General features: G+C 44.7%; 1 protein-coding gene across 1 annotated transcript; it reads right to left on the reverse strand.

Moving 5' to 3' along the window:
- Positions 1 to 731: 731 nt before the first annotated feature.
- LOC122920074 (cold-inducible RNA-binding protein A-like) lies at positions 732 to 6,095 on the reverse strand. The gene is made up of 7 exons (XM_044269286.1): positions 5,997 to 6,095; positions 5,450 to 5,560; positions 4,001 to 4,107; positions 2,309 to 2,435; positions 2,125 to 2,212; positions 1,672 to 1,736; positions 732 to 1,408 (listed from the first exon to the last, which is right to left on the reverse strand). Exons 2-7 carry the CDS (start codon positions 5,550 to 5,552, stop codon positions 1,395 to 1,397), a joined length of 504 nt encoding a protein of 167 aa, XP_044125221.1. The 5' UTR covers positions 5,553 to 5,560; positions 5,997 to 6,095; the 3' UTR covers positions 732 to 1,394.
- Positions 6,096 to 15,326: the final 9,231 nt, after the last annotated feature.

The raw sequence follows: 15,326 nt of genomic DNA on the forward strand, positions 1-15,326 counted from the left end.
AGCTAATCTACTGATTACATGGGTTTTCTGCTACAGTATAAGTGTTTATAAACATCTTAAATCTGGAGCAGTCTGCCACATTACAACGTTATAAACTAACAAAAACGCTGGCAGACAAAACGTGCTTCCAGGTTGTGTTCCACCAAAAGCACTAAAGTTATAGCAAATCAGACTAAGTGATATATTAAAAAAAACAAAAAAAAAAAAACGCATCCCATAGGCATTAATACCCACACTGCAGCCAAAACAGGTCTATTCTTTCTACAAGATTTTAGAGTTGTGGGATGTTTAGCCCATTCATCCAGAACAGCATCTGTGAAGTTAAAAACTAATGTTTGACAAAGGGGCCTGGCTCAGTCTCTTCTAGTTCATCCAAAAGGTGTTTGGGTTGAGACTTTCAGGCCAGTTAGGTTCTTTCTGATCATACACCTCAGCCATGCTGTTATGGAACTCTGTGCACTAGGGCAGTCATGCAGGAATAGAGAATGGCCTTGCTCAACTGATCTCACTGTTAGAAGCACCCAAAACGTCTTGGTATGCTGAAGCTTAAAGATCTCCCTTCACTGGAACGAAAGGGCCTAGGCCAAGCCCTTGGCAATACTCCACCATACTATGATAAGTTACACTAATCCACTTTAAGTGGTAAGCTATTCAGGTGTGGAAAACTGGCACCCAACTGTATGATATCTACCTAGCCAGTGTTGTGCAGAAGGTAAATGTCAAGAGCGGCGTTTCTTTTCAGACGGTCTTTTAATAGGCTTCGTGAAGCCAAATGAAAGTAAAAATACAATTCTTTAGCCAATCGGTTACAATAGTTGCATTTTGCTCAGAAAAAAAAAACATTTTTCAAGAACTGATATTATATTGTGTACTTTAGATATATCAAGGAGGTTCAGCTATTTACAACGCACCCTCGCTGTACCCCACCTTGTTATACTAAAGGATTCTTTCAGAGTTATGTGCACAAGAAAAAAGAAATTCCAGGGTCTCAGTCCCTTCACTATACGTGAAAGGTAGTGATCAAAAATCGATCATGGAGCAGAGTAGAGCTTGTACATTAACCGTTTTGCTAAAGCAATAGCTTTACTCTTCCTGAGCAGGAATTGGTCTGTCACTGAGGCATGAACCTGCCAACTTGTAGCAACAAGGAGCTCCCATCTGAGCAGCCCAATAGAACAGCAAAACCAGAACATTAGAACCAAAAATAGTCTGAATGTTATAAACTGAAATAAAAAAACTGTTCTATGCACCACCAGTGAGGCTGTCAGGAGAATTTAACAAACTGGTATAAAAAAAATGAACACAATTCAATAGACTACACATTAACTGTTTTGCGAAGCTCCAAAAATCTTTATAAATACAGCCACTGGAAGGATGATCTTGAGTCAGGAGTTTTAGTCGTTTGCAGCTGAGGACAAGAAGCAGGCACAGTTGTAATGTCACTTGAAGCACAGGTCAGAACATTATAACCCTACACTACATGTCTAAACCCACCCCATGCAGATTGACTACTACAGCACAAAGAACATATGCATCAGATAGCAGGCAGCCCCTGTATTCAATAAGTGGGTGGCTGAACAAGGCTAGTAGCCAAGTATGTACACGCCGCCAGAAAGATATTTAGCCCATTGACCAAAAGAACACCCCAAACCCTGTCTTGAAGTTACTTACCATAGCTGTCATAGTTGTCTCTGTAGGATCCTCCTGAACGATCACCATAACTTTGACTCCTTTGACTAAGTAGAAATCAAAATGTTACTACAGAATCAAATACAGTAATTAAAGGGGGTTGTCCAGCATAATTATAAAACATGGCAAGCAGTGTGATAAATACCTCACTTTAAGATGCTCTACACATGACTAGTGAGGTCACAGCTACAGCTTCCTGTGACCAAAAGCCAGGTCCCTGTAGCTTACGGAGCAGGTTTTTAAATTATGCTGACTAACCCCTTTAGGGTCCATTCACACTTCCGTTCCCCCCCCCCCCCCAAAAATAAAACAACATGTCTTATTCTTGTCTGCAACTGCGGACATTGCCGCTGGCCATGTTTTGCGGATCCGCAGAACACGTTAGACGTGTGAAAGGACCCTTAGTGTGGAGATCCTTTAGTTCTCTTATCTTACCCTCCATAGTAGTCTCTGGATCCACCATAACCACCACTCCTGCTGCCGCTGTCAAATCGGCTGCCTCCTCCATAGCCTCTGTCTCCACCTAGCCAAGAAAGTTTAACATGCTTACTATCATGTTTGTAGTTCTGTCCACATACAAAAGAGCTCAATCCTCTGCATCTGAGAATGCATTACATACCACGTCCTCTGCCACCACCACCACGGTAAAATCCTCGCCCTCCAGATGATCCCCCTCTATAACCTCCACGTCTGTCACCTGAAGATTTTCCAGCCTGATCTACACGGATCTGTCTTCCATCAACAGACTGAAACAAAGAACGCTAGTCAGAATACTAAGTAACTCCATGCAAACATAGCACCACAAGCCATTTGCTGAGCTTTCATAGCAGTTACCTTGATTTGACATGTATTAGAACAGATAAACCTATAGTTTGTGTATAACAAAAGTGTGTATGGCAATCTGATCAGTGATTGGTCAGAGAATCTGTTGGGTGAAATACAGCTACAAGTCGAAGAATACATTGAATTCTGCAACTCCATCCAAATGGGGTGATGAGCAGCAGAGCTTGTGCTCCAGTTAAGCTTCCTACTGCAGTCATGACAGCAGGGGGCAACAGGGATCACCATGTGTCATCGGGAATGTCTGTGAGGAAACAACTAACCCCTTAGAGGACCTTTCACTGATCCCGACATTGTGAACCAAGTATACAGACCTGGAGAGCAGCGCCCGGGGATCTCACTGCACTTATCCCTGGGCGCCGCTCAGTTTCCACGCTATGCCCTCCGGTATTTTCGGTCACCAAGTTATGGTAGGCTGGGTCTGCCCTTGTTCTGCTGGCCAATCGCAGCACAGAGCTCACAGCCTGGGAGAAAATAACCTCCCAGGCCGTGAGCTCTGCGATTGGCCAGCGCTACAGCAGAACAAGGGCAGACTCCACCTACCATAACTTGGTGACCGAAGATACTGGAGGGCATAGCAGGAGAACGGAGTAGCACACAGGGATAATAAGTGCAGTGAGATCCCCGGGCGCCTCTCTCCATGTCTGTATACTTAGTTCACAATGTCAGGATTGGTGAAAAGTCTGCTTTAAAGACAGCCCATTTTTCCCACTGTACTTTTCTAAGCGCCATTAATAGCCATGTGAGCTTTATGCTGGAAAAGTTGTATTTTTAATAGCAATTTACCGTTTAGTATTGGAACAGGAAAAAAGTTTGATGGACAAAATTGGAAGTGCACAATTCTGCAGCATTTTGATATTACAAAACTGTGCTAAGAGTTACAGCCTTAGGGTCCCATTGTTGCACAACACTTCACATGCAAACAATAGAGCTGAGAAATAGGGATCCTAAATTAAAGTATACCTACTATAAATGGTTTTATTAACCATGTTTGATGGAAATGCACCTGTGACTATGAATGTGATTGTCTAAAGTGTCAGTGTAATATACAATTATGAGGGTAGCACCTCTTTTAGACTGAGCAACACCCACTTGCCTGGGTCTTCTGAGCAGAGTATAAATGTAGCTGGTTCAGGGCTCTCACAAGCAATCCAATAAAGTATGCATTCTGAATGGAAGAGGATCCGCTCAGAATGCATCAGTTCAGTCTCTATTTTGCTCTGGAGACAGACACCAAAACACGGCTTGTAGCATCTGCTGAAACTGAGCCAAATGGATCTGTCTTTACACACAGTAAGTCAATGGGGACAGATCCGCTTTCACTGAGAATAGAAAACAGATCAGTCCCCCATTGACTTTCAATGGTGTTCAAGACAGACCAATCTTAGACATGTTAAAGCTAATACAAACTGTCACAAAACATGTGAAAGCAGCCCAAGTACTGGGAACCATCTTCACTACCAGATCTTACCTTTCCATTCATTGCTTCCATTGCATCCTTTGCATCATCAACGTTCTCAAATGTGACAAACCCAAAGCCCCTAGACCTCTTTGTCTCACGGTCCTTCACAACCACCACTGGACAAAAAGGGAAAAAAAAAAAATATTAAAAAAAGTCAGCTAAGAATCACAAGAAGTTAAAAATCTTAACTTGTTCCCTGTATATTAGATATTTGTGTAAAATCCATTCCTGTAAGGCAGAAAGTGCCTTGAAGTAGTGCACCCGGAGGGCCAATGCATCACTGTTGACCCACCCAGTGCTAACAAGCAGGATCAGAAGTCTACTGCATCACTCCTGGATCTGAAATCCCATAGTAAAAAGGAGAAAGGAGGGGGAGGGGGGGAGAGAGGAGGGGGGGAGGAGAGAGGAGAGAGAAGGGGGGGGGGGGGAGGAGGAGAGAGAGAGAGAGAAGGGGGGGGGAGGAGGAGGTGTGTCAAGTCTCTGATTTGACCAATTAGTTCAGGCATGGGCTTTCAGACCCAGGAGCACATATGCCTGGTGGAACAAAGCAGAGTCACAACTGCATGGTGCACTCAGGACCTTTCACTGTAATAAAAAAATTCTAAACTAAGAGTACAGACATGAGTGGCGCCCAGGGATCTCCCTGGGCGCTGCTCCGTTCTCCCAGTATAGGCTTAGATATCTTCATTAGTTCAGCTCAACTGGGTGAAGCCTGCCGGCATCTTCTCCCAGGCTGTAGCGCTGGCCAATTGCAGCATTCAGCTCCTAGCTTAAGAAAAAAAACCAAGAACACACACCTCGGGCTATGAGCAGAGTGCTGCGATTGGCCAGTGCTACAGCCTGGGAGAAGCAGACGCCAGCAGGCTCCATCCAGTTGAGCCGAACATATGAAGATATCAGAGCGGCGCTCAGGGATAATATTAAGTGCAGAGCTCCGCTCCCCATGTCTGTACGCTTTGTTTAGATTTTTATTGCAGTGAAAGGTCCTCTTTAATATAAAATTATAGTCTGTTACATGTGCCTAAACAGAAAACTGGCAGTGCAAATAAAGCCTAAAAATGTTGGCTCCCCACTGCTTTAAACCTTTGCACCATGATGGTTTAGTGTCAGGGGTAAAAACCTGCAGGACCAGCTGACAAATGAGTAAAAGCCCACAGTGCCTTTTAGTAGTGGTTATTAAGGGCACTCCACGCAGGGGCATGCTAACCAGTGCATTACCATTATGTCTCATTCAAAGCCAATGGGCACTTGTGTGACTGAAAGAGTGGATATGGAATGGAGTAGTAGGGCATCTTCACTTCAGGTCCAATACAAGAGGGGTCAGCATTTTAACTGTGGAATTGCAGATTTTGCGGTACAAGGAAAAAGTCTCATGGACTTAGAGGTGGGGCACCTTAATTTTAACAGTAACATTACCCCAACCAAATAAAGGCAGTCTTGTCAGACTCAATCATTTACCTTCTGAGATTTGTCCGTATTTGCAGAACACAGATTCCAAGCACTTTTCATCTGTATCAAAGCTCAGGCCACCGACAAAAAGCTTTCCGTCGTCACAAGACATGATGAGTCCTGTCACAATACAAAAGAGTTAGATATAGAACGGAGATAAGAAGCGCCTATAAAATGTCTGGGCTGCTAGAAGAATCATGCAGAGAACCACAAAATGGCCGCCGCCACGTGGGGGGGGGGGGGGGGCGCCATCACCACGCAGCTTGCAACAAAGAAGCTCAAAATTGCGCCATGGAGCAGGAAACGACAGGCTGAAATAAAGCTCACTGGCGGGTTACATAAAACGCTAGGTACAGAAAATTACATTTGACTCTAGAAACCACAGTACAAAAGCCTCCCGACACTCAAGTACCCGTTAAGCATTTATCATGCAACATAAGAAACACCACATTGTCTAATAATATTATATACACATATATATATCTATATAGCAAATCGATCGAACACAAACCTAGCAAAGATCACATTCGCTAAATATACACTGCGCGCGCCTTACCTTTAAAAGATCGCACGAAGTGAACTTCTTCCAAATCAGCAACCCGGAATGCGCAACGCCCGAGATGCCTGTTCTTTTATACCCTGAATTACTCCGCCCTCCTCATGTATTATTCATTACCGCGACGGACTGTACCAAGTAGCTAAGGCGGGGTTATCAAGATGTGTAGTCTTCCGCAGTGCTACCTTTCTTTTAGGCTGTATGTAAATATAAATGTGTACGAAACGACCTTTGATGACACTTTACATTAAAAGACCCACTAACGGCCAGTTTATTCATTGTCCTACATTATACCACAGAAAGGCGGGAAAGTTGGGGGGGGAGCGAGTGAATTTGCCGCCATTACTGACGAGCACGGAGGCGGCGTGTCGGCGCCATTTTAGGTTTGCTGTAGAATTCACTGTGGCGTAGTTTATTTCGGAAATAAATGCTATTAGAGCGGTTTTTGTTACATGCTTAACGCGCCAAATCACGTTCTATAATAAGGTAACCGTAAATAACGACAGTAGTGGAAAAGAAGCGCGTCTTCCTTCACTCGTCTTCGCGTGAGCTCTCAAAATGGCGGCTGCTTGAAGAGACGCGTGTTTGTTGCGCAGACGTCTTTTCCTGGCAAAGGCTTATAATAACATAATGCAGGTATCTTACAAGTCACGACAAAAACTGCGGTGCACCCGTGCCTTTTGGGTTATTTTGCTAATTATAGCAGCTGCATGATATCCAGTTAAGGCTACTTTCACACTAGCGTTCGTCGGTCCGCTCGTGAGCTCCGTTTGAAGGGGCTCACGAGCGGACCCGAACGCAGCCGTCCAGCCCTGATGCAGTCTGAATGGATGCGGATCCGCTCAGACTGCATCAGTCTGGCGGCGTTCAGCCTCCGCTCTGCTCGCCTCCGCATGGACAGGCGGACAGCTGAACGCTGCTTGCAGCGTTCGGGTGTCCGCCTGGCCATGCGGATCCGTCCAGACTTACAATGTAAGTCAATGGGGACGGATCCGTTTGAAGATGCCACAATATGGCTCAATCTTCAGGCGGATCCGTCCCCCATTGACTTTACATTGAAAGTCTGGATGGATCCGTACGAGGCTATTTTCACACTTAGCTTTTATATGCTAAAATAATGCAGACGGATCCGTTCTGAACGGAGCCTCCGTCTGCATTATTATGATCGGATCCGTTCTGAACGGATCCGATCGAACGCTAGTGTGAAAGTAGCCTAAGGGTGTCCACATGTCAGGTAGGCACCAATGTCAGATCCCCCCTCAGACCCACTCCTATCTCCAGAAGAGGCCCCCAAAGTAAAAGACAGTAAGCACAGCCACCCTTTATTTAGCACTATGGGAGTTAACCCCCACTGCTGAAATGGATTAAAGGGAACCTGTCACCTCACAAATACATCTACACCTGCTAGCAGTACCTCATAGTAGCCCACAGCCTGTTAATAATCATATGTTTCATCCTGTTGTCCATGCTGCATAAGTTAAAAAAACACAGTTTTAGGGTCCATTCACACTTCCGTTGTTTCTTTCCTGATCTGTTCAGTTTTTTGCGGAACAGATCAGGACCAGTTCTGGACCCATTCATTTTCAATGGGTCCTGGAAAAAATCGGACAACACAATGTGTGCTGTCCGTTTCCGTTGTTCGGTTCCGCATGTCCGATTAAATATAAAACTTGCCCTATTCTTTTCTGCAAAAATCGGATCCTGGTACAATACAAAGTCAATGGTTCCGCATAAAACGGATGACATTCGTATGTCATCCGTTTTATGCGGAATCCGTTCCTAGAAATTAAATCCTGCCCACAGAAATCACTTATTCACTTTAAAAAAAAAAATATGTTTTCAAAGAAATCCAAACAACTTTATTTGCTTTGTGAAATTTATACATGTTTCAGTTTTTTGCGGATCCGCAAAAAAAGGATGACATGCGGAAACATTTTCAGGAACAACAGATCTGCAAAAAACGGACCGAAATTTGGGATATAGAAAAATACTGACGTGTGAATGTAGCATTATTCTCCATCAGTGCTATAGTGCCGGCCATTTTGAAGTCAAGGTAACCACGCCCCTTCTTGCCTGAGAGTGATAACCTGCAGAGCTATTCTCATATAGCTCCAGCAAAGGGTTAGCAGTGCTTGCGAAATGGATATATGCATACTACCCTCAGCGCTTGCGCACTGGGACGTAACTTTTCCCTACACCCACACTGCGCAGGCGCGGAGATCGGATGGATTTTCAGGAGTTATCTGCGCTTGCACAATGGGCCTTAATATTTCCCTACTTTGGCTGTCCAGCGCATGCGCAGTGTCCCGATGTGCTGCTAAACTCCGCAGTGAGATTTTTCCCTAAACTGTCCTTTTGCGCTTGCGCAGACCGACAAAACTAAGGAACGCCTCCACACGTTATTTCCGGTGCGACAGGAAGTTAGGAGGTAGGGAAATCTCACGAAGTAGGGTAATGTAACATTACACCGGCACTATAGCGCTGATGGAGAATAAAACCACGTTTTATTAACTTACGCAGCATCGGACAACAGGATGAAACATATGATTATTAACAGGCTGCAGGCTACTATGAGGTACTGCTGGCGGGTGTAGATGCATTTTTAAGGTGACGGGTTCCCTTTAACCCCTTTCAACTGTCCCCTTTCAGTAAAGGGGGAACTGCTGAGGGGTTAATAACTACTGTGTATAGGGGACTGCTGAAAGGGGTTAATTATTAACCACTTTCAGCAGTCCACCATTCACAGTATTTATTAACCCCTTTCTGTCCCCTCTTCACATCAAAGTAGTTATCTATTCCCCCCTTTCAGCTCCCAAAGTAGCCATTCACAGACTTTCTCATAACTCCTTTCCCCCCCTTTCAGCAGTTATTACAGTCCCCCCATTCACAGACTTCCCCCCTTTCAGTTTCAGCAATCCCTGGCCACAGCAATAGCACATTCTTTCAGACCAGTGTATGAGCTACGACTACCCCCTCAGCGCAGCTGCGCTCAGCGCTCCTCAGAGACTGTTCCTTTACTTCCCGCCTTGCCTGCAAAACAGAATTGACTGGCGCAAATCTGCAGGCAGCGCTGCCGGACGTGTGACTAGTGATCCGATGATCATGTGAGTGATACTTAAAGTGCCCCGTACTACTAGTCTCGCCGATAACCCCCCAAAAAGTAGGACTTCTGGCCGGCCGTCCTGGTGCCGGACCGAGGACCAGGAGTCTAAAAACCAGACTGTCCGGCCTAAAACTGGACATCTGGCCACCCTAAGATAGGAGTGGGACCCGCACCTATGTGACATAGGTGGCATTTTCTAGGAGTATTTAGACCTACAACACCCCACAATTACAACACATCAGTCCTCAGAAAAAAAACATAAGGCAAGCACAAAAAAACGAGGATACTGTTTGTATAAAAATTTATGATTTTATTAAATTACATCAGACAATAAATATCACTTATAGTCAAAAGGGATGGGACATAGAGAAACGAGCCTCTAAAAAATGGTCTCAACAATGCAGAGAATCGCATCGGAGGAAGATCGCCACCTCCTGACGAAGCCTACGTGGCGAAACGCGTGGCGAGGTTGAGGCATTTGGGGACCATCTGTCACCGTGAGAAGCAATAATATGGGTATGTAATATGGAGACATAGTTGATGTTTAGACCGGCCGACTTACCTAGTGAAAAGCAGTTATCAAGATTGTAGGCTTTGCTTACCAGTTATATAATAGATAACTCTGTAGTCTGATATTCAACTTGATTTCTATATTGAGGAGGGTGAGGAGATTTTTGGGATAATCATGTTAGGGGTTTGATGTGATATTTCCCATTATTGTAAGTTATTATGAATTTGATTGTCACCCGACTCTTTAGTATTTTGTGAACCGTGGCTGCATCAAGGTGCGATCTTCCTCCGATGCGATTATCCGCATTGGTGAGCCTATTTTTTAGAGGCTCGTTTCTCTATAGCCCATCCCTTTTGACTATAAGTGATATTTATTGTCTGATGTAATTTAATAAAATCATACATTTTTATACAGACAGTATCCTCGTTTTTGAGGGATTTTCTAGGAGTATGCCAGCAATGTACGAGATGGGTATAACCATGCTGGGGTGAAGCTGACAGCAACATGTGTGATGGTCGCTGCTTTGTGTCACATATGTGCAGTCCTGTGAACCTTCAGCAGAAATCCAGTATACATGCTGGAAACCCAGCAGCCCTCATTATAGTGAATGGGATTTGGTGGTCTCCAGCATATGCTGGATACAGCTATTCCGATATTCTGTTCCTTTCCAGGAAGCACTCTGTGGGGTTCCGTGCCTCCGTTTCGCACCGACCTTCCAGATTGCAGACCCATTCAAGTGAATGGGTTTGCATCTGTGATACAGGGTGCACACGGCTGGTGCCTGTGTATCGTGGACCTGATCGTTTGCGTGCCCTTAGTTTGCGGCCTTAGGCCTCTTTCACACGAACAATATGGATTGGCTCAGGATGTGTTCAGGGAAACTCGCACCATTTTGCAAGCAAGTTCAGTCATTGTGGGTGCAATGCGTTTTGATACGTTTTTCACACGCATTATAAAAAAACGGAAGGTTTACAAACATCCCTTGGGAACAATCAGTAAAAAACACATTGCATCCACACTTGCTTCCGGATGCAATGTGTTTTTCACTGAAGCCCCATTCACTTCTATGGGGCCAGGGCTGTGTGAAAAATGCAGAATATAGAACATGCTGCGTTTTTCGCACAACGCAGAACTGATGCGTGAAAAAAAAAAACCTGATGTACACAGACCTATTGAAATGAATGGGCCAGGATTCAGTGCGGGTGCTATGCGTTCACGTCACATATTGCACCCACGCGGAAAACTCACTTGTGTGAAAGAGGCCTTAATTTTTGAAGTTATTACCCGAAATCTCGTGAGACTTCGCAAAGTAATAACTTCGGCTCATAGTAGCCAATACATTCTAATACTGTACGGAGTGCTCGCTCTGTACAGTGTTCAAAGTTTTATGCGAATTGACTTCAGATGTATCATCAGAAGTCGATTGGCTCATCCCTAGTCACCGGCACTGATTGACGGGCTTTAGTGCTGCCATAGCCGTTTTCCAGGCTAGGGCAGCGCTAAAGCTCATACATTAGTGCCGGTGATATCACCGGGCTCACTGCTAGGCGGAAGCCGGCAATCACCAAGTCTGCAGAAAAAGCCTTTTTCCTGCGAGATTCAGCACAGGTCAAAGGAGAGCATCAGAGCATGAAATGCCCCGATGCTCATGTCAGAGAGGCTGGCTGGGTGAAAATGGGGATGCGTCAATTTTGACGTAAATTTGTTTTCCCTTAATCCTAACAGTAGCACAAGTGGGGGTATTTGCCCCTGTGAAGCTGGTCAGGACAGGCGGAATTTTTGTTGAATAAAATTCTGCATCATCAATAATTAATTATATAGTCCATCCCCAACAGGACCAGTTGCTTTTTTAACAAGTAATCATAACAGCATAGAGGGAGGGATATTTGTGTGCTGCTGTTAGGACTAAGGGAAAACAAATTTACGTCAAAATTGACGCTTCCCTTTCGTCCTAACCAGCAGCACAAGTGGGGAAGTAGAAAGAACCTCACACAAATTGTGGGAGGGCTAAAGGACTTCCTACTGACTAGTTGAACTATCCCACAGGAGTTAGGAATCTGACTTATGGGAGAGCAGCATTTAGCACAGACCGTCCAAAGGCTGTTTCCTCTGCACGCCTACTGTCTAGGCGATAATGGGAAATAAAGGTATTTTGCATACTCCACGAGGCGGCAGCACAGATCTGCTCTAAAGGGATTAATTTCCTTTCTGCATATGACGTAGAAACTGCCCTAGTAGAATGGGCAGCTAAGAAAGATGGTGGTAGTAAGTCCTGGGACAAAAAAGCCAGCTTAATAGCCTCCTAGGCTTGGAAACCTTGAGTCCTCTGTTGTTCCCTGCATAAGCAATCAGCAGATTTTCCGATCTCCTGAATTCTTCAGTTCTGTTTAAATAATTTCTCTCCCAATACAGGGGGAAAGACTCTAGGGGTAGAGTCATGCCTGCCTGACCGAACCCACAGGACAGGAAAAAAAGCAACTGGTCCTGTTGGGGACGGACTATATAAGGGGGGGAATTAATTAACTAATTAATTATTAATGATGCAGAATTTTATTCAACAAAAATTCCACCTGTCCTGACCAGCTTCACAGGGGCAAATGCCCCCACTTGTGCTGCTGGTTAGGACGAAAGGGAAATGTCCCATCCTCTTTAACCACTTCAGCCCCGCTAGCTGAAACCCCCTTCATGACCAGAGCACTTTTTACACTTCGGCACTACATTCCTTTCACCGTTTATCGCTCGGTCATGCAACTTACCACCCAAATGAATTTTACCTCCTTTTCTTCTCACTAATAGAGCTTTTATTTGGTGGTATTTTATTGCTGCTGACATTTTTACTTTTTTTGTTATTAATCAAAATGTAACGATTTTGCAAAAAAATGACATTTTTCACTTTCAGCTGTAAAATTTTGCAAAAAAAAAAGACATCCATATATAAATTTTTCGCCAAATTTATTGTTCTACATGTCTTTGATAAAAAAAAAAATGTTTGGGCAAAAAAAAATGGTTTGGGTAAAAGTTATAGCGTTTACACACTATGGTACAAAAATGTGAATTTCCGCTTTTTGAAGCAGCTCTGACTTTCTGAGCACCTGTCATGATTCCTGAGGTTCTACAATGCCCAAACAGTAGAAAACCCCCACAAATGACCCCATTTCGCAAAGTAGACACCCTAAGGTATTCGCTGATGGGCATAGTGAGTTCATAGAACTTTTTATTTTTTGTCACAAGTTAGCGGAAAATGATGATGATTTTTTTTTTTTTTTTTTTGTCTCATATTCCACTAACTTGCGACAAAAACTAAAAAATTCTAGGAACTCACCATGCCCCTCACGGAATACCTTGGGGTGTCTTCTTTCCAAAATGGGGTCACTTGTGGCGTAGTTATACTGCCCTGGCAATTTAGGGGCCCATATGTGTGAGAAGAACTTTGCAATCAAAATGTGTAAAAAATGACCGGTGAAATCCGAAAGGTGCACTTTGTAATATGTGCCCCTTTGCCCACCTTGGCAGCAAAAAAGTGTCACACATCTGGTATCGCCGTACTCAGGAGAAGTTGGGGAATGTGTTTTGGGGTGTCATTTTACATATACCCATGCTGGGTGAGAGAAATATCTTGGCAAAAGACAACTTTTCCCATTTTTTTATACAAAGTTGGCATTTGACCAAGATATTTTTCTCACCCAGCATGGGTATATGTAAAATGACACCCCAAAACACATTCCCCAACTTCTCCTGAGTACGGCGATACCAGATGTGTCACACTTTTTTGCTGCCAAGGTGGGCAAAGGGGCACATATTCCAAAGTGCACCTTTCGGATTTTGCAGGCCATTTTTTACACATTTTGATTGCAAAGTACTTCTCACACATATGGTCCCCTAAATTGCCAGGGCAGTATAACTACCCCACAAGTGACCCCATTTTGGAAAGAAGACACCCCAAGGTATGTCGTCTGCCAGGACATAGGAGCTCTGCCCTACATCCATACCCACTTAGCTCGTATGCCCTGGCAAACCAGATTTCTCCATTCGCATCAATCGATGTGGATGAATAAATCATTGCCGGGATTTTTTTTTTTTTTAATATATATATACAAAGTGTTTGCCAAAGCATAGGAACGCCGCCTCCTCCTCAGCTCGTATGCCTCGGCAAAGTTATCTGTTACTGCAGAGGAGAAAATCTCGTCTTGCAGCGCCGCATACACCGACTTGCGTGTAATCTGACAGCAGCGCAATGCTTCTGTCAGAATGCACATCAGTGCTGCAGCTAATCGATCGGTTGGTCCACCTGGAAGGTAAAAAAAAAAGGAAAAAACCAGGCCGCAACGCAATAATTTTATTAACTTTGCAACAGAACATATAAACTTTAACTTTTTTAACTGAACATTAACCTTTTTGCTTACTGGTGTTTTTTTTTTTTTTTTTTTACCTTTATAGAACAAACCTCTCCTTCCCCATGGGTCAATGTGAAAAGCGCAAATCGCCCAAAGATGTGGCGAAGTGCGTTATGCACTTTGTTCAATGTGAAAGGAGACGTTTGCAGCAGCTGTGTGAGTGAATGGGCCCTAATAGCCCTGTGTGTCTGTCCTGGTGAGATGATCCCTATGCTAATAGTGTACCTGTGAGTGGTACTTCTGGAAACACTCTCCAAAGCATAGGGCAGGGTGGTCAGGACAGTCAGGACAGAAATAGCGGGTGTCACGCCTTATTCCACTCCTGCTACAGACACGACATCTTTTTCGGGGTGACGGTTGGGTTGAGGTACCAGGAACGACATTGGGGAAATGTCGCTCGTGTAGACGGCTAACTACACTGGTGGATGGGGCCACGGAACCTACTGGGTACAGGAGGTTCTCGATGATCTCTTCCTGAAATTTGAGGAAGGATCCAGTTCTCCCAGCCTTACTGTAGAGAACAAAACTATTATACAGAGCCAATTGAATTAAATATACAGACACCTTATACCAGCGTCTGGTTCTGCGGGAAACTAAATACGGAGACAACATCTGGTCATTGAAGTCCACCCCTCCCATGTGAAGGTTATAGTCGTGGACTGAGAGGGGCTTTTCAATGACACGGGTTGCTCGCTCAATTTGTATTGTCGTGTCTGCGTGAATGGAGGAGAGCATGTAAACGTCACGCTTGTCTCTCCATTTCACCGCGAGCAGTTCTTCGTTACACAGTGCGGCCCTCTGCCCCCTTGCAAGACGGGTGGTAACGAGCCGTTGGGGGAAGCCCGCGCGACTAGTTCACGCGGTACCACAGGCGCCAATCCGTTCTAGAAACAAATGCCTAAAGAGGGCCACACTTGTGTAAAAATTGTCCACATAAAGATGGTACCCCTTGCCGAATAAGGGTGACACCAAGTCCCAAACTGTCTTCCCACTGCTCCCCAGGTAGTCAGGGCAACCGACCGGCTCCAGGGTCTGATCTTTTCCCTCATAGACCCGAAATTTGTGGGTATAGCCTGTGGCCCTTTCACAGAGCTTATACAATTTGACCCCATACCGGGCGCGCTTGCTTGGGATGTATTGTTTGAAGCCAAGGCGCCCGGTAAAATGTATCAGGGACTCGTCTATGCAGATGTTTTGCTCTGGGGTATACAAATCTGCAAATTTCAGGTTGAAATGGTCTATGAGGGGCCGAATTTTGTGGAGCCGGTCAAAAGCAGGGTGGCCTCTGGGACGGGAGGCGGTGTTGTCACTAAAGTGCAGGA

This window comes from Bufo gargarizans, chromosome 1, assembly GCF_014858855.1.
Source record: "Bufo gargarizans isolate SCDJY-AF-19 chromosome 1, ASM1485885v1, whole genome shotgun sequence".
In the NCBI taxonomy this organism is placed as follows: Eukaryota; Metazoa; Chordata; class Amphibia; order Anura; family Bufonidae; genus Bufo; species Bufo gargarizans.

What these genes read in the sequence shown, in the direction of transcription:
- LOC122920074 (XM_044269286.1), bottom strand. Translation starts at nt 5,552, where the DNA reads ATGTCTTGTGACGACGGAAAGCTTTTTGTCGGTGGCCTGAGCTTTGAT. An exon ending in ATACGGACAAATCTCAGAAG is followed by an intron (nt 4,108 to 5,449) that starts GTAAATGATTGA and finishes CTTTTTGTCCAG; the next exon opens with TGGTGGTTGTGAAGGACCGT. An exon ending in TCCAGAGACTACTATGGAGG is followed by an intron (nt 1,737 to 2,124) that starts GTAAGATAAGAG and finishes ATTTCTACTTAG; the next exon opens with TCAAAGGAGTCAAAGTTATG.